Source organism: Saimiri boliviensis, chromosome 12 (assembly GCF_048565385.1).
Source record: "Saimiri boliviensis isolate mSaiBol1 chromosome 12, mSaiBol1.pri, whole genome shotgun sequence".
Lineage (NCBI taxonomy): Eukaryota > Metazoa > Chordata > Mammalia > Primates > Cebidae > Saimiri > Saimiri boliviensis.
Window position 1 is genome coordinate 6,286,681 of NC_133460.1, and position 20,275 is coordinate 6,306,955.

The window sequence follows — 20,275 nt, forward strand, 5'->3', positions numbered from 1 at the left end:
AAGCTTCACCCATGAAAAGTTGCACCTTGCCAGCCAGCCCTACCTGGGCGGAAGAGGCAGGAGAAACAGCCAGACATACGTCTTCCCATCTTCCTCTTGGGCTGGAAGGCAAAGTCCCTGCCTCCCAGTACCGAATGGTGTGTATCACACTCCCTCAGCTTGCAGAAACTGAAGACGAGTGCCGTCCAAGGCTGTAACTGGAGAGATAAGATGGCCTGAGCTGCCTGACCCCAGATACTGTATGGCTCATCTGGACCAAGCGGTCTTATAAATCCTGGGACTTGAAAGAGATTGTGACGATGGTAAGTGATGGCTCATGTGTTCATCACATGATTCACCATGGTGACAGTCCCTACTGTAGGATCCCTAGGTGGACAGGGTCCCTGTCGTCGCTACCTAAAAAGAGGCTGTTATGGACGGAACTGTATTCCCCCAAAATGTGTGTATTCAAGTTCGAAGTCCCAGTACTTCAGAATATGACCATATTTGGAGACAGAGTGTTTAAAGAAGTAACTAAAGTGAGATGAGGTCGTTAGGGTGGGCTCTTATTCCATCCTACTGGCATCCTTTCACCAGGACACAGACAAACAGAGGGAAGACCACGTGGAGACATGGTAAGGAGGAGGTCATCTGCAAGCCCCAGAGAGACGGCTCAGAAGGAACCAACCTGCTCATACCTTGGTCTCAGACTCGCAGCCTCCAGAATGACCAGAGAGCACAGTTCTGCTGTTTAAGTCACACAGGCTACGGTGCTTGTGACGGCAGCCCTCGCAAACCAGTGCAAGAGCGGACCATGAAATTTCAGGAAAAGTGAGGCGCCTGCTATCTTCTTTCCCAGGACAGGACAAATGGCCATGATCAAGCATCTGTGCATCATGTACACATTAAAGAAAACAACACAACTTTTGTAGCTTCGGGTCTCAAAAATACAGACAGGTATGAAGAAGAAAACAAAGAAACATTCCATGAACTCACTACCATAATAAACTCCGCTCGCACTGAAAACACACTGGGTCAGACAATTCAAATGGTATCGAAAGACACAAAAGGCCCTGTTCTCCCAGTCCAGCAGCCCAGGCCATTTTTGTTTCCAATGGCTTTCTTAATTTCTTCTAGAAAATTCCAAGCAAACAGGTCACGGGCGTCAGTAACAACCCCGGCACTGTGCTGGGGTGAAGATGCTCAACTGAAGACCCCCGTCCTGCCTTGAATGACACCAGCGTAATGAAGAAGCCAGACACAAAAAGAAAAATCAACTCCACACTTTGAGACATGGGAAGTGCCCCCGCAGAGGTTGTGAAGACCAATCTAAGCGAAAAGAAGAGGAGCGAACCAGCTCCTTCCCTTCCAACAGCAAGAGTCTGAGTATTTTTAGAGCTAGTAGACTCGGGTGGGGTAACAGGCACTCATATTCAGTGTTCCGACTGTGTGGGTCGCTACAACCTGTGTGAACGCTCAGACTTTAAACGGAGCATTCTACCTCCAGGATATGCACTCCGTGGATTTCCCTGCAAAATATGACAAGATATGTGGCAATAACGTTTCACTGAAATATTGCTTCTAAGAGCAGATCAGTGGAAACAGCCCAACTGTCAAGATCAAACAGGTCATGGTACATGCCCATGATGACATATTATGCAGCCACTGAGAAGAAAGACACAGAACTGTTTCTGCGGCTCTGGAAAGGGCTCCAAGATACAAGAGGAAAAAATCAAGTCACAAAAGAGGGAGTTACAAATGGTCACTCTGGTATTAATGTTTAAGGCTACATGTTCACGCTCACATACACACTAGCGTGGCCATGGGTGAATGTTCTAGAAATAATTAAGAAAGTCATTGGGAACTGAAATGGACTGGGCTGATGGACTGGGGAAATAAGGCGTTTTGTACCTTTCGATACAATTTTATAAAACTGTGTGCCTTTTGATTTCATTACATAAAAATGCAGTCACAGTTGAAAAGGTTGGCTTTGTAGAGAGACCTCCTCCGCCCTCGTTATCTTCTGTCATGGACTCTGATTTCCTTCATAGTCCTTGTCAAATTTTGGTGCTGTCATTTGACTGGCTTGTTGCCAATCAAAGGACGTGTTTGCTCTCCCCTCTGTCCCTAGAACAAGCACAGAGAAGTCAGGTGATTTGCCTGAGGCCACACAGCTAGGATAGGGTAGAGATGGGGTTTGAAGCTCTCCGATTCCAAAGCCATGCGAGGATTGATACCAGAGTGGCCAAGCATTTTCAGCTGCAGCAGGGTTTCTTATGGTACTGAGTTCACAGAACGTTTTTTGTGTTCTTCTTAATATTTGTCTGTACTTTTGAGAAAGGAAGCTGTAAAAGTTGTGGTGTTGTTTCGTTTTTTAATCTATACATGATGCACAGATGGGTGAGGTGTTTCTGAATGTGGAGGAACTGTGGGTGTGCTTTTATCTCATCGTCTTAGGGACCTTGGAGAGAGATTAGGAGAAAATCCCCCACTGGCTTTGACCCCCGGTCAAAGGCTTCAACACACGTCATTAGTGATTCTACAGAGCACAGCAGAGATTCTTTTATGTATCTCTGGTTGAAAGAAAACCCAGATCACAAGTCATTCTGTGAATCTGAGATAGCTTCCCTCTCTTGGGAGGAGACCCGCCAGCTAAGTCTGTGAGCCACTCTGGACTGGAGCCCAGCAGGGCTGGATGAATAACACAAGCTTCGGACCCTGACCAGGAGAAAGACGGGCCTGCGGGCAAGGAGAAAGGTAAAGCTCTTGACCTCCTGGGGGATGGGCAGGAGGGAAGGGAAGGACCCTGGACACTGAAGACCCATCTCTGCCACTGCATCTGAGCGAAATGCGTGGTAGCAAACAGCAAGCGAACTGGAGCTCAAGGAATGTTTCAGGAAGTCCAAGGACATGCCTGTCCACCATGAAAGCAGGTAGCAGGGCAGAAGCAATTTTTTTTTTTTTTTTTTTGAGATGGAGTTTCACTCCTGTAGCCCAGGGTAGAGTGTGACAGAGCAATCTCAGCTCACTGCAACCTCTGCCTCCCGGGTTCAAGCAATTCTCCTGCCTCAGCCTGAGTAGCTGGGATTACAGGTGACCCCTACCACACCCAGCTAATTTTTGTATTTTTAATAGAAACAGCATTTCACTGTGTTGGCCAGGCTGGTCTGGAACTCCTGACCTCAGGTGATCCATCTGCCTCAGCCTCCAAAAGTGATGGGATTACAGGCATGAGCCACCGCGCCTGGATGGGGAGAAATAATGTTAAGGAAACAACACCCCAACAGCAGCTCAGCCTTGGCGTGGCTTTGCAAGGGAGGCCTTTGCAATCAGAGAGAATTCAAACCCCGTCTCTACCCTGTCCTAGCTGTGCAGCCTCAGGCAAATCGCCTGACCTCTCTGTGCTTACAGTGTTCGTTCTAGGGACACAGATGAGCAGCAAACAGGGCAAACACATCATTTGATTGGCAGTGAGCCAATCAGATGACAGCACCAAGATTTGACAAGGGCCATGAAGGAAATCAGACAGAGGCCATGACAGAAGATAAGGAGGGCCAAAAAAGACTGTCTGCAAAGGCAACATTTAAACTGTGACTGCATGTTTATGTAACGGAATAAGCCATCTCTCACCCCTTGTGGCAGCCAGGGTCCTGGAAGGGAACAGATGGCATGTTCAAATTAAGATAATTTGTGAGGAAATTAATAAAAGGACTATTCATAAAGGTATGGGCAGGGGGTAAGAGAACCACAAGTTATAATCTGGTGCCCTGCAGCTAGTGATAGTGAGGGTCCCAGCTCTGCAAGACCCACAAAGAGGGTTACCTGACAGCAGCAGAGATCTTAGCTTAGGAATATAGCAGCCCATGGGAGGGAGCAAGGCCTCTGTGTGCCCTCTTTTCTCCTCCCTCCTCCTGTAACATACTATGGCTCCCTATTGCCCAAACCCAATCAGAAACCAGTGGGCAAAGGCCTGGTGCCACTCTCTACACACAAAAACCTTCCAGGGCGCAATGAACGGTGGAGAAGAGTGGAAACTTGGTCTGTGGTGGTAAGCAGATGCTCCCCATTCGTTCCCCTTCTGCACATCTGAATCTCGGGCTGCCGTATTAAGAGTTGGTAGCACTTCTAATCCTGATTCCATAAGGCCAATGAGAGTTACCTTGTATGTGTTTTATGCGTATGAGTTTAATTCTAAATGCTCGATGATTTGCTACAGACACATTTCTTGCAAGGGGCTTTCACTGTCTAGCGCTTTAGATGTTCCAGGTAATCAATAACGCTGCCGCTCTGACTCCAAATTAAATAACTGCACATTTATTACCCATTACTGGAAGCACACCAGGAACTCCCCCTCCAGAAGTACAAAACCCGGTGCTCAGAGCCTTCCTTCTCCTCTGCTAGCCCACTCTTAACCGTCTGGCAGCTTGGATCGGACAGTGTGAATATCATCTGGCTTTTAGAACTCAAACTCCCTTTGCTGGTCTAACCTAAATCGGGATGAAAAATGCCAAGGCTCGGAAATTTACTCCGCCAAGCTGAGCCCCGAGGGAGGGCGTAACATTTGGCTGTGGAATTGGGGAATGTCTGGCTGCTTCTTCGTCATCTGCTCCTCCAAGGGAACTGGGAGAACTTAGAATTTCAGCTCCATGGTTTGTGGATCCCCTGCTCCCCTCCCCCCACCAAGCTGCCAAAAAAAAAAAAAAAAAAAGGAACGGTCACCTAGAAGTAGAGAGCGAGGCGGGCCTCTGTGACATGTAATGAGAAGCAGAGAGAACTGCACTGGGGGCTAAGCAAGTTGAGCTTCACATCACGCCCTTTCTGTCTCAGCTAATGAAAAATGTCACGCTAAGGGGCCAGGGAAGAACAATAGTGTCTGAGCCAGAATCTTCCTTCAGTGATCCCACACATCATTTTGCAAGTCTGCATTTCTAGGGGGTCTTTTCTGTGACGAGAAAGCTATAAAGCGCCCGTAAGAAAAATCCATCCTAACATACACCTCCATCAGAGGAGAAGAGAGACTGGCGTGATATGCATCCTAACCCCCAGATAGGAAGCTTTGTAATGAGGGTAAGCAGTAAGATACTGACTATGGATCAAATACTATCTAGACCGAAATCAGAACGAACCCCATTAGCTGTCCCATCCCAACTCAGCTTCTTGCAGATTAAGAGAAACAGCCTGTGCAATTGCTTCAATCACTTATGCAAAGTAAGATCGCTTCCCAAATTGGAAGTGACAGTCTGGGCCACCTGGTAGGAAAGGCAGCCTGTCCCCAGGAAGGGCTGAGCATTTCTCTCCTAGCTCTTTGGGTATTTGCTTGGTCATCAGACAATCATAATCAAAATCATTACCCCCTCTCCAGCACGATCACCATCATCCGTCTCCCAATGTAGCAGGGTATTGAGCACAAGTTTTCAGTTTCCCCTGAAACCAGCTCTAAGGCCTGTGGCTACAGAAAAAATATGGGCCCGAGGAATATCTTCAGCCTGGGCAACATAGCAAGACCCCATCTCTATAAATAATTTTTAAAATGAGCTAGATGCAGTGGCATGCACCTGTGTTCCAGTTACTCCGGAAGCTAATGCGGGAGGATCACCTGAGCCCAGGAGGTCAAGGCTGCTGTGACCCTTGATTGCACCACCACAATCCAGCCTGGGCAACAGAGCAAGATCTGTCTCAAAAAGAAAATCAACCAAAAGAAAAGCCAAAATAGCTTCTCAATGTGTGTTTTCTAAATCTGTATGCACAAATAACATCAGTTACAAAAAGTTTCATATCTGCTATCACGGCTAGATGGAGAGGTAGACATTTTTATTAGAATAACTGGGAGAACCAGATTGAGAACGGTTAACTTGGAGGGCTGCCTGGAAGACGCAACGCTCCAGCTATCTCGAAGAAAGGATTCGTGCAGAGGAAATGGGAGAAACTTGGAAGTGCAAGGTAGGGTCTGCACAAACCCCAGAGGCACCCCAGAGGCAGGGAAGGGAGGTAGTGGTTTGTGCAGCAATAAATTAACAGGCAACCATGGAGCAAATAATATTAAACATGTATCTTATCTTCACCAAGTAAACACCAGACACTACTCAAAACACTTGATTTACCTCACTTGGCTTAAACTCCGCAATGACCCAGTAAGATGGGCACTGTTACACCTGTGAACGCCAGGGCTGAGCTGCCCATCGAGGCAGTTGTCTTCAGAGCCCACTTGCTTGGCCACCACATGAGTGAGTAATGAGCTCAAGGTCCAGTGAAAACAGGGCCAATGAGTAGGCAGAGCGGCTGTGTTCTGGAGTAATGGAGAGTCTTGCAATCACATGGAGGCAGGAACAGCAGCCTCAGCCTCTCCAGTTTGGAGCTTATAAGAAATGTCAGGTTCTACTCCAGATTTACCGAATCAGATTCTGCACTTTATTATTTTTTAACTGACAAGTAAAATACGGCATATATTCATGGTGTAGGACATGATATTTTGCGATATGTGTACACTGCGGAACAGCTAAATCAAGCTACGTAACGTACGCATTGCCTGATCCTGCATTTTAACAAGGGTGCCCGGGGGGCTCTGTCTACCCATTAAAATGTGAGTGGTGCTGGTCTCAAAAGTCTGGGGTCAACAACGTAAATCTAAGACAAGAAGGGGACACTCCAGGTGGAAAGAGGGCAGGAAGGAGCCTAGATGAGCTGCTTGGTGTAAATACATTTTTCAACGCCATGTACACTTGGCAGCTGTCATTCTGACAGAGGAACAAGACAGTCATGGTTAAGAGCTAGAGCCACACTTTGGAGGCCAAGGCGGGAGGATCACTTGGACACAGAAGTTTGAGGCTGCAGTGAGCTATGATCGTGCCACTTCACTTGCACTCTAGCCTGGATAACAGAGCAAGGTCTCGTCTAGGAAAAAAAACAAAAAACAAAAAAGCTACAGCCAGGTCCAGGCACTCATGGGTCTGCCACTTCCTCAGATATGTGGCTGCAGGCATGTACCTCAAACACCACCTTCACCATTTGAACAGTGGAAGCAAAGGACTGGCTCCTCCCTGGGTTGTCACAAAGATGAGGTGAGAAATTCTATATGTGGTACTTAAGCACAGCACCTATGAAATATTAACCCTCCACATAAATACTACCTATTACTATACCTATGTCAAAATTATAAATTATTGGCATTAAGCTGGCTCTGAAGGTTCTGATTACAGTTGATAATGCCTAGGAAGAGGTTGGAAGAAGGTGCAGAAAAATGCAAAATGCAGCTGAGCTAAATTTCCTCCTCCTAGCTGGACAGAATTTAAAGCTGTCATTTCATTCTTGACTTTGAATCTTAGAGAAACACGGGTTAGGGCAGCCTTTTCAGAAGCACTTCAAGGCTCAACTTAAATCGCATGTAGAATTAATAGCAGGATGCCTACCTTCAAATCAGCAGGTAAGATAAAAGCAAATTTAACAGACTCTACAGAGCAAAGAACAGAGAAAACAAACGAAGCAGCAAGGAAAGTCATTGTAAGAAATAATCTTTTAAATGACAGAAGATCAAACATATGTATTATGGCAAATATATTTGCACTAAATTCCTCTACTAAAAGACTAGGATTCTCAGACTGGCTGAATAAACAAAATCCATCCATGTGCTACCTCAAGAGACACCCACAACAAAATGAAATCTTACAAAATGAAGCCTATCTAGGCCTACCCATGGCAACCAAAGAAAGACTGGAGAACAATGCTGGTTTCCAAAACCCAAGGCAGGAAGCATCAGACACGCTCAAGATGGTCATTTTCTATGAATAAAAGGTTCAATCCATCGCCAATGCTAGTCAATAAATAGCCTTCATGAGTCAGACGGCACGGGCTCAGAATATGTACAGCACAACGCTTGGCCAGTACGAAGAAAAATGAACAGAAATAAACTAACTCTAGGCTATCCTAACCAACCTACCTCCTAAGAAAAATAAGGAACCCCATGCTCCCTCATGCTTATAAAATAAATAAGGTTTGTCACACATAGCGCATGTCTTCACAAATGTCCAAGGGGTATTTTTTAAACACATATTAATGAACAAGTTAAGCTTTAATGAAGTCCCTTCAGTAGGTTCTGTATGGTCTACTCTCTCAGCCTCATTTTTAAAATGTACCGTTGTGACAAGTTCCTAATGCTTAGAAGTTCATAAGCACCTGACGGATGCTGTAGTGGAATAACGGGTAGGGTTTGAATAATCCAAGATGGAGTAATTCCAAGGAAATTCTTATTTGCTTTGGAATATGGTCACAAAGTCAGGAAAATGCAGCCAGACTTGCCCATTTGTCTATCTGTCCATCCATCCATCCACCCATCCATTCACCCATTTATCCTTCCTTCCTTCCAACCAGCCATACTCATCCACCCATTCACCTGCCCATCTATCCATCCACTATCCATCCACCCATCACCCACCCATTCATCCATCCCTCTACCCACTCTTCCTTCCTTCCATCCATCTGTTCACCCACCCTTACATCTATCTTTCCATCTATCCACCCCTCCTCCCTTCCTTCCATCCATCTACGCACCTACCCGTACATTTATCCTTCCTCCCATCCACCTTCCTTCCTTCCACTCATCCACCCATCTACCCACTTACCTTTCCATCCAGCCTTCCACCCATCCTTCTATTCATCCATCCAATCATTCACTCATCCTTTCATCCATCCATCCATCCACGTACCCACCCATCCATCCATCTACCCATCCACCCTTCCTTCCTTCCATTCATCCACCCACCTACCCTTACACCCATCCTTCCATCCATCTACCCTTCCATTCATTGTTTCATCCATTCGTCTACCCATCCTTCCACCCGTTCATCCTTCCATCTGTCCATCCATGCAGTATACATCATCTGCTCTCTACCAAGTACCACACAAGGTGCTGGGGATGGAATAAAACCACGAGGCACTGCTCACTAGGAATGTTACAGACCCACAGCCACGCGAAAAATAACGGATAAGTAGAGAACATAATTAAAAATAGGTAGGATGATAAGAAATGAGACATCACAGTGTAACAGGAGTAATGAGGTGTCAGGTAAGGTCTGTTTCTCACCCAACAAATATTTATCAGATGTTCCTTATATGACATGCCCAGGAGCTATCACAGTGAATGAGACATATTTCTTGGGAAGCATATATTTCAGTGGGAAGAAATCACGTAAATAAACACGAGAATAAAAAGGAGTATTATTTCAGATCATGCTAAGTGCCACGGAAAAGATAAAACACGGAATGGAAAAGGGCATGTTTGGGCCAGGACAGTCATCGAAGGCTCCTCGGGAGGAGGGACATTGGCTCTGAGAGCCTCATGGACCAAGGCAGGGGCAGAGGCCATGTCAGAAAGGTGACTGGGGCCAGCTCATGTCAGTGTCAGGCTGTCTGGACGTAGCCTGATAACAAGAGGAAGCCTTGGGACTTTGAGCAGGAGCTTCATGTGTTTCTGCTTGAGCCCCTAAGACACCATGAGTTCCTCTGGGAGCCAGACACCCTTCTAAGCCAAAGTTACCTATGCAGGCAGGCATGCAGCTTCCACAGAGGATCAGATGGCAACTCCTGCTCTAATCACGCTGGTAATTATGAGCTGACACTTGCTGAGCAAGAAGGAACATTCCTTCTGTTAGGAAATGATCACTGGGAAGCCAGTCCTGGCCTCTCAAACAGGGAAGGCACTGTGCATTTACAAACAGCTGATGAAAGAAGGCGAGACCCAGTCCAGACGGGGAGCCCAGAAATCACTCTAAGAAATAATTAAGGAGCCTGGAAGATGAGGAGAAGATTCGTTCCAGCATGCACACGGACCCTCCTGGCCCCTGGGGCAGCATTAACAAGAACAAATACCTCCTCAGTCAGCCCGACCAAGATTTTAATCCCTGACCTGTCTGTGGTGAGCTGGGAGACCTGGTAGCCTGGAATGGTGATTTGTCTCTCTGACCCTGAGGCTCCCTGTCATGTGCAAATGGGTTCAATAATCATCTTTCTTGCAGTGGGGGTGGGGGCACAGCATCGGGAGGATCACACGCGATCGCGTTTGTAAGGTGCCTGGAACACAGTAAGAGCACAGGCGACAGCAGGCTCTCCTCTGCAGGTTTCCCTGTGCCTCGTGGGTAGAAGCTCTGGAGTGAGGAGAGAGGGAAAGAGAACAAAACGGAGGGCGCTGCCAGCCACAGAGGTTATTATGCTCCCTGGCGATGCTGGAAGGCAGGGAGAGAGCTGTGGTAATAAGATTCTCACCCCGTTTTCCGTGTGACGGCAAATAACAGAGATGAGAAAAGAGCATCCGTCAGAACTCACAGAGAAGGCAGACAAGGCAAGGGGATCAAAGGAATAAATCCATTGCAATCTGAAAAACAGCCTGCCTGCTTTCATCTGTCTGGGAGGTGACGCAAGGACCCACACTCCAGCCAAAAACACACTTTTTTCCACCCAGACTGTGCAGAGCAGGGCTGAGGGCAAGGCAGCTTCCAAAACAGACCCCCTTGGGGATAATACATCTTCTCCTTGGTCTGGCCACATCTTGCCAGGACCTTGATCCCCACTCCAGGCTAAGCTCTAGAAATATACCCCTGCCAGGGAGATTTATCCATTTTAAAAGGTCAGAGAATTACTGTCACTGAAGCTTGGGCACGGAGCAGGTGTAAATATTCCCGGGGTCCCACGAGTGCTTTATCATACTCAGGAGTGAGGAACTGGGCTAAGTTGGGCCTTGGGGAAGTTTCTTCCCAGACAGACCATGTAACTACCCTGGTGCCTGGAGAGACAGGGAGTTCTCTGGGGGTGGGGACCTACCTGCCCATGCCACCTTTATCACCTTTTTCTCTCTCGCAGCTGGGCTGCGAGCTTCCTGGGCTTCCTGGGCTGCCGGCAATGCCAGGGACCTGGATTCTCTCCGTCCAGTTTCACAGAGCGTCTCTCAGAGGGAAAAAGGATGCCACTCAACAGATTCCCACCTCAACCCACTCACTGAAACACCGAGAAGACAGAAGTGCAGGGCCAGTTAAAAAACAACCATCGCCTTAACGGTGGAGACTGGGTCACCTGTTTTCCAATACCCTGGATCCTGAGCCCCTCTTCAGAGAGGAACGGAATGCCATTTCCTCAATAGGAATTCCCATTTTCTCACATCCGACTAAGAACTTTTCAGCATCTCAAGATGCTCTGGGGACTGCGTGGATCTGGGAAAGCTGGAACTGTAACGAGGTTTTTAAAAATAATCAGGCCTGGCACAGTGGCTCACGCCTGTAATCCCAGCACTTTGGGAGGCTGAGGTGGGTGGATCGCCCGAGGTCAAGAGTTTGAGAACAGCTTGGCCAACATGGTGAAACCCTGTCTCTACTAAAAATGCAAAAATTAGTCGGGCGTGGTGGTGCATGCTTGTAATCCCAGCTACTTGGAAAGCTTAGGCAGGAGAATCGCTTGAATCCAGGAGGCAGAGGTTGCAGTGAGCTGAGATCGCGTCACTGCACTCCATCCTGGGCGACAAGAGTGAAACTCTGTCTCAAAACAAAAATAATAATTAATCACTGCACTGGTATGAAAAATGCTGATGCTTTCAGGAAGCCCCGAGAAGCCTCCAGATGTAATGGGAGGGTTCCTGGCTGCAGAGACAAATAGACCAGGGTTGGAATCCCAGCTCTGCCACTTCCAAGCTGTGTGACTATGGACAGGCTACCTCACCTCTCTGGGCTCCTGCTCCTCATGGTAGAAAAAGACAGATGATGAGACCCAGTTGCTCAGGTGCTACAGGGATTTAGGCTGATGGATTATTTTATGGCTCCTGGCTAATGCCTTCTGAATCATTATTTGGTTAAGTTGCTTTTGTCAGCCCTGAGATATGAACAGAGACTGAGAGAGACAGAGAGAGAATGTGTTCATGTGTCTCTGGGTTAAACACCCTATCAACAAACCAACAATCAAATGGCCCAGCAACTGCACAGATTTTCCAAAGTTTAGAGGTTAAGAGGCTACAGTGGGGAAACAGGGCATACCAGGGACCAGGAATAGACATATTTGGTCCCTCTAGATGAGAGGAGCCTGTCTGCCTTTCCCTCTCCCTCCTACCTCCTCTTTGCCCAAGCCCTGTCCGCAGCCCAGAACAAGCTACCCAGGGCTAACGTTCCGCACGCATGATGGCGTGGTGGTTGGAAACACCGGCCAAGGCCGGCCTTGCAGGCTTCAAACCTCGGCTCCGTTCCTCACTCTGGGATGGCTGGGAGAAACCGTGCTGAGTCTGTTTCCCTTTGTTAAAAGACGGTGTCAATCTGGCAGCTCCTTAATAAGTTAAACGCAGAATTATTGTATGGCCCAACCATTCCACTCCTAGGTAGATACCCACAAGAACCAAAAACAGGAACTCTCACAAGTGCCTGGGCGCAAATCTTCATAGCAGCATTCTTAAGAACAGACAAAAGGTAGACACAACCCAAATTTCTATGCCTGGATGAATGGATACTCAAGTGGTCTTGCCTTACAATGGAATATTATTCAGCCATAAAAAGGAGAGAATGCTACAATATCAACAAACCTCAAAAACATTATGCTAAGTGAAAGAAGCCAGACACAGAAGACCACAAACGACATGATTCCATTTATATAAAATATCCAGAAAGGTAAATCCGCAGGGGCAGAACACAGATTCACCATTGTCGGGGGCTGGGGGATCAAGGAAGTGGGGGAGCGGGGTGACTGCTTCATGGTCATGGGGTCTGCCTTGGGGGTGACGAACATGCTTTGGAACTACATAAAGGTGTGGTGCTGCGACATTGTGAATGCACTAAAAACCACTGAGCTGTTCACTGTAAAATGGCTAACTTCATGTCATGTGTATTTCCATTATAAATTGATTGACAAGGAGGGAGACAATGGCGCCCTCACCCAGGCAGTATAGAAAGAAGCAATGAACACACGTGAATAGGCACCTGGGCTAATCCCTGGCCGGTTATAAACCCCCCTGAGACACTTTGTTAGATGCTTCCTTGCTCTGTTGGCTTTTAACAGAGCGTACCTCCCAAATACCCAACTAGTCCTGAAATGACTTCTCCACCCGTGGGACATGTCAGGGGAAGAGCATAGGTGCTGGGATAATACTCCCCACAAAGAAAGAGGACTCCGAGAAGCCCCCGGCAGTGTTAAATGCCAGAAGGCAGCTGCACCTGGGAGAACTTCTCCGCCATCTGCTACATACTCTCCAAAGTAGCAGCAGAGGAGGTAACAGACAGGCCAGAGCTTGCCCGCTCTAGTACCTGCCTCCCAAGAGAACCTCTGCTGGTCAGATCCAGCCATCCCCACCAGGTCCTGCAGAAAGCAGAGTGGTTCAGGGTGACCACAGGATGAGCAGACACCTACCAAGAGCACAGGCAAAGATATAAACACCTTCGGTTTTCAGTGCCCAGCCCTAGAAGCGAGGCTTGAGCTAAGAGACTGGGTGGGAAGCCAACAACAGAATAAGCAGTGACCTCTGTCCTGAGATGGATCCAATCTCCCAGGATCTCGAGACTTCTGACTGTGTTTCTGATAAAACAGTCAACGTCAACACAAAGGTCAAGTGAAAGGTGGCTACTCAGCATAACGTTTCCAAGGTTCATCTAAATTGTAAAATGGATCACTGCTTCTTTCCTTTTTATGGCTGCGTGATATTCCACTGCATGGATAGACCACATTTTATTTATCCATTCATCCACTGATGGACACGTGAGCTATTTCTCCTTTCTTGCTTCCATGAATAACGTCACTGTGAAGATGTGTGTCCATGTGCTTGTTTGAGTACCTGTCTTCAGTACTTTTGGCTATATATGTAGGAGTGAAATTGCTGGGCCATATGGTAATTCTATGTTTAACTTTCAGAGGAACTGCCAAACTGTTTTCTAAGTAAAAGAAGCCAGACACAAAAGGTCACATATTGTATGATTCCACTTATGTGAAAAATTCAGATTGCAGACTGGTGGTTGCCAGGGACTGTCGGGAGAGGAGAACTGGAGGGGAGACTGTTTAATGGGTACAGGGCTTTACTTTGGCATGATGAAAATGTTTTGGAAGTAGAGAGGTAGTGATTGCACAACACTGTGAATATACTAAGTGCTTCTAAATTGTTCATTTGAAAATGGCTAATTTTATGTTATGTGAATTTCACCTCAATACAATTTGTTTGTCGAAAACGCAGCTACATAAATTCTTCTACCCATAACTGGCAGCCAACAGGAAGAGCCTGGGGAAGGATGGGCAGTAACAGGGATGGGAGGAGGAACAAGACGGCACGGAGCATGCCCTAATCACCAAGCAAATGACAGCAAGCAGAGATTCCGCCTCCCACAAAGCCTCCTTTACCACTTAAACCATCTCCAATCCACTCGAGGGCCAGCCATATGATCCTTTCCAATCCCATTACAGAGGAAATTTACATATGTAATAAAAAGATGCTGTCTTGACACTAATCGTGGGGAAAAAAAATTTCTTACATTTGTATTAATTTTCCTTCTCAGGTTTTAATTGAAGAGTGGATACAGCATCGTGGGGAAAATAAAAATCTTACTTCCTCTATCCAGGGCCATGTAGCTTCATTAGAAATTACATTAGCTCCTCATTAAGCAACAATAATAACGTAGAGTTGAAATCGATTTTAAAAAATGCATTGCCCCAAGGTATAGATCCGTTTGGTTCAATTATATTCTTACATGGCCAAGCTCTGGTACCTACAGTGCTAATAAAATTGTGGCATAATGCCAGGATGTGGGCTTCCTTCACTCATCTTCAAAGCTCAGTGATGAGTTATAGGGAAGCACCCTCATCATTCCCAATAAGAAGTTGTTTAAATGGTCACCCACCCCTCGACCCCGGCAAAATTGACTTCATTTCTGAAGCTCATACGTTTAAGATACCAAGTACATTTGACCTCATGAGACTTCCCTGATCAATTAGTAGTGACTGTCTTGCTAACGGATGAACTGTACTGTGGTTGACTACAGACGTCTGTCCTGGGCAGTGAACTTGCAAGGCTGTGAGTCAAGATCTTCCCATTGCATTCATTTCCACCAGACTTCACAGAACAAAAGGAGCACTTACCTGACCCTCGACCAGGCTGTATGGCAGGGACAGTAGATCCTGCATTAAAAAAAGAGAGAGAGAGAAGAAATTGGAACAATTGCTTTTGCTTTGTTTTTCTCTTAGATTTAGAAAAGAATGTTTTATTCACTCATTCTAAAACCGTCCATTGAATGCCTAACGTGTCAGGCTCTGTTGCAGGCTGTTTTTGATAACAAACGAGATGACAGATCCCTGCTGTGGGACATAAGGGAGATGGGGAGAACATGGCAAATAGGAAAGCTAATAAATAACTATTAATAATAAATGAAGGTCAGATCAGAGTGGTAATTCCTATGATGATTGACGTCACTCGTCTGAATTCCTAAGATGAGGGATGCAGTGGAGAATCATGGTGCCACTTTTGACTGGGGGTCAAGGAGCACGGTGAACGGAATGACAAGAGGGAGACGTCCGCATGGAGGGGTGGCAGGTCACACGCCCTGGACAGACACAGGGGCAAGGTCCAGGAGGCAGCCCAGAGTAGCCAGGACCATCAAACCGAGTGACGGGAGACGCAAAGAGACGACGTCAAGGAGGCAGGCAGGGACCAGGGCATATCTAGCCTTGCAGGTTGAGACACGGAGTTTGGGTGTGTTTCTAAGCAATGTGGGAAACCGCAGGAAGGTAACATTTCTTTCTGAAAACACCCCAGCTCCTGAGCTAGGATTCCTAGATGGCACTTGCAGAAACCCTTGCTGCCTCGAAGAAGACCTCGCTCTGGGAGTACTACCTAATTTCAGGCCCCCAGGAGTTGAAATGCCCCCTCCTCCCCCACCAGGATCTGAACTCAGCCGAGCACCTCTGTTGGGTCAGACTCCCAACTCCTCCCCTCACCAAATGTAGCTCCCATAGGGTAGATCGACCCCCACACATGCTCCCCTCGGTCTCAGAAGGCTGGGTCAGTTCCTTGTACAGGAAGGACGCTGACTTAGTCAGAATGGAAAGGGCCTTTTGCACAGACACCGTGTGGAACGGGAATCTGAGCCTCAGCCTGCCCCAAGCCAAGCATATGACTCTTTAAGCCAAGAGCACCTTCTCTTTCTTTCTCTCTCCGACCTAAGCTTATGTTTCTGCCATCTGCCAGAATTGGGCAAGATGATTTCCTACCTCAAGTGAGAGAAGATACCATAGCTCCCCTTTTTTCTTGCCAAAAGTTCAGACCTGGCTTTCAGAGTCCCCACGGACTCCACCAGCACTTCCTCTTCCTTCCAAGCCAAGGACATTCCCCCCAATGTCAAGTGGTCCCAGCAAGGGCTCCAATGCAACAAGGTACCCCTGGGAGCTTACCCACTGCAGCACCATGAAGACAGAGACCAGATGCAGCTCTGCTCTGCTGCCCAAGGCCTCAGGCACAGCAGACCTGGCCATTCCGGAGAAAGTCACATTCAACCTTTGCTGTCCACTGGACGCCAATTGCTCGGTCTCAGATTCCTCAGCCTACTTCACAGGGTGGAGATTCAATGAGGCCACGCATGCCTGGTCCATGGAAAAGCATTTAGTCAAGGCCTGAGTGTTAAGAGCTATTATTAGTATATTTGTTCCAGTTCTTGGCCGAGCCCATGGCCAGGAAGTTAACAATGAACATGGGCTGGAGTGAGTCGGCTCAGTCTCAGCTACATGAAGAGGGATCCTGAGTGGGAATGACTCTGACCGACAGACACAATTTGGAAACAGGTAATCCACAGAGCAGATGCTGGATACACACCTGGAGAATGAGGTGCTCCTCCAAGCCCTGTTCAAAGGCTACGTTTTAAGCTGAACTGCGCCCCCGCCCCCCCCAAAAACTCCTATGTTGGCAATCCCAACCCCGGGACCTCTGAATGTAACTGACTTGGAGACAGGGCCTTTCAAGAGGTGACTGAGTTAAAACAAGGCTGTTAGACTGGGCCCTGATCCAGTCTGACTGCTGTCTTCATAAGAAGATGAAATCTGGACACACGCAGAGGTGTCAGAGACGCAGAAGCAGAGAGGAAAGGCCAGGTGAGGACGCAGCAAGGAGACGGCTGCCTGCCAGGCAAGGAAAGGGGCCTCAGAAGAAACCAATCCTGCTCACACGTTGATCCTGGACTTCTGGACTCCGGAACTGAGAGAAATAAATGTGCTGTTTAAGCCACTCCATCTATACTACTTTGTTCTGGCAGCCTGAGCTGACACACACACACACCCAGGCAGGCACATGTGGCCTTTCTCTCCCCTCTGCTAGGCGCAAAGGAGAGGGCTTATGGTTCTCAAGGAGGGCCCTTCCCATCCTCCCAGTCTCCAGATCTCTGTGCCAGCCCAGGCAGGTCTCTGCCTACAAGCTCCTAAAGGAGGTGCCTGTTGATCAGGGTCTGCACACAGGGCCTGAACTCCTGGGCTCCTAGAGCCAAACCTCCCCAGCCCTCCTCTACCCACCACGCCTCCCCTTCACGGTCTCCAAGCCCTCCTGCTCTATTGCCTCCTTTCTTGGGACTCAGACACGAGCCCAAAGCTCACCACGTGATTAACCCTACAGCTTTGTTTTCTTTGCTTCCCGCCATCTGGCCTGCAGAGCTGGGCTCAACGCTGGAGACCTGATGAGGCCCAAATGGAGGAGGCCCCTCCTGGCCCCATAGTCTGGGGAGGAGCATACTGTACTGAGAGAGCAGCAAAAACGGACATAAAGCTGCAGCGCTGCAGGAGAAGAAGATGAGCCAACGACCCTTGGTGCCCGGTCATTTATTCTTCACTGCCTGGGTTCCCCGCCCACCCAGACAGCTATCTCCACAACCAGAATGCTCTGCAGTGACTCTCCCTTCTTCAAGCCCTGTCCCATCCCCTCTCTTCTATTCCTGAGGCATTTCCTCCTTTCTCTGTGCCTGTCCCAGGAATGCCAACATTCCCTAGGGTCTGCCCTTCTGCCCTCGCAGAGAGCCATTTACCATGGCATCTGGACCCCGACGTCTACCTCGCCGAGGACCCCTGACTGTGCAGGTCTAGCCTCAACTGCTCTCCTGAGCACCAGACTCAACCAACTGACCATCCTTGTGGCCTCTCCAGATGGTTGTCCCTTGGACACATCAACTCCACACAGGCCAAGCCAAGCTCTCCTCTCTCCTCAGCTGTGCCTCCTTCCCCGCCTGACACCCGGAAGGCATCTCCGTTTTCCCAGCCCATGGAGCCTGGAGCCCTGGCACCTCCTGATTCCTTGCTCCTGCTGGTCCATCATAGAAATGTTGACCCACTGCAGCTGTACACAGCACGATCCTCCAAGGCCTGGCTGTGGCAATGACGGGATCTTAAGGCTACTGAACACCTCTCTCTGTGCTGCTGATGACAATCTGGCTGAAAGCAAATTTGTTCAAGATAGACCTCCCACAGTGGCTGCATTTCTGGGTGTTGTAATCTTGGGGTTGCCATGAAGTAGGTCGGTTGGTCCATCTTTTTTTTTTTTTTTTTGACAGAGTCTCACTCTGTCGCCTAGGCTGGAGTGCAATGGTGCAGTCTTGACTCACTGCAACCTCCAACTCCCAGGTTCAAGTGATTCTCCTGCCTCAGCCTCCAGAGTAGCTGTGATTACAGGTGTATGCCACATGCCCGGCTAATTTTTGTATTTTTGGTAGAGACAGAACGTCACCATATTGGCCAGGCTGGTTTCAAACTCCTGACCTCAAGCAATCCGCCCACCTTGGCCTCCCAAAGTGCTGGGATGAGAGGCATGAGCCAACACGTCCATCTGCCATGAAATGGTTTTAAACACTTCTTATGCATCTTGAACCACTTGGATCCATTTATTCCCCTGTATTATTTGTATTTTATTTTTTTATTTAGAAACTCAAAATCTAGTATTGCTAAGCTCAGTGGTAACTAATGGCAGACAGAGAAGAATAAAGTGATGAGCTTCACAGAACAGTCCCTTGAAAAGCAATGCGCTTCATGCCACCGTGCTACCCTGCAAAAATCTCTACTTTGTGGTATGTGTGATCCCAGAAAAGTAAGGTGTCAGTCGGATTTATAAAAAAACAAAATCCATCTTATGTTCCCAGCCACTCCTCTCTGAATTATAAAGGAAGAGAAAATTCCCTCCCACCCGTCAAACTCAACCCTGGAAGTACAACCAGTGATGCAGGACTGATGCGTATTCTTCCAACCATTTTTCCTAAAAGTGCAAAAACATATCTATCTATCGTCTATGTATATATACATAGATACATACCCAAATATACTTTCAGTTTTAAAAAGTGGACTAATGCTTATTGATATGCATACCTTCTTTTCAAAAATGTATCAATTTGGTATGAATACCTTTCCTAGACAATTCATGGATAACCAAGTTTCTTAACTTGAGCAACGTGGAAAATTCAGGCCAGATTATTCTTTGTCATGGGACTCATCCCATACATGTAAGACATTTAGCAGCACCCCTGGCCTTTACCCACCAAATACCAGTCTTACATCTCCTCCCCCAATTATAACAACCAAATGTCTCCAGAAGAGGCCAAATGTCCCCAGGGGACCACAGTCCACAGCCCTTGGTGTGGAGACACCTATTCCTTCTTTCCTAACAGCTGGTAAAATTCCATGCTGTAGATGCACCATACTTTATTTATTTCCCTACTGATCAACATCCAAAATTCCTCTATTTTTAGGAATTTGATAGTTAAAAATTATCACAATGTAAAAAGTAAAGGGTCACTTTATACTCGTGGTAAAACTTGAGTTATTGTGTATCATGCTTGTTTAAAACACACAGAGGTGCTTTATGTGCATGGTGGCTCACACTTGTAATCCCAACACTTTGGGAGGCCGAGGTGGGCAGATCACCTGAGGTCAAGAGTTCAAGATCAGCCTAGCCAACATGGTGAAACCCCATCTCTACTAAAAACACAAAAATTAGCCAAGCATGATGGTGCACATCTGTAATTCCAGCTACTCAGGAGGCTGAGGCAGGAGAACCACTTGACCCAGGAGGCAGAGGTTTGCAGCAAGCCAAGATTACGTGAGCAACAGTGTGAGACTCTATGTCAAAAATAAAAAAGAAAAGAAAAGAAACTCTCTGGGTTTCTCCTATGCTTGCTCATGGGATGTGGACAAGGACAACATTCCACCTTTTGTTGAAAGAGATGGGTAATCTTCAGTGCCAGTCGTGGTATAAGGAGCTGACACCCTCCTACACCATTGGTGGGAGGGAAATTGGTGCCACCTTTCCGGTGGGCAACCAGGCAAAACAGATTAAGAG

The 20,275-nt window shown here is 47.4% G+C and overlaps 1 protein-coding gene across 1 annotated transcript in view; it reads right to left on the minus strand.

Annotated features, from left to right (window-relative positions):
* RBFOX1 (RNA binding fox-1 homolog 1) overlaps positions 1-20,275 on the minus strand; it is a 2,539,409-nt gene that overhangs the window by 2,287,005 nt on the left and 232,129 nt on the right. Inside the window, 1 exon segment of the mRNA XM_074383161.1 lies at positions 15,058-15,096. Within this exon segment, the coding sequence (XP_074239262.1) occupies positions 15,058-15,096 (39 nt within the window).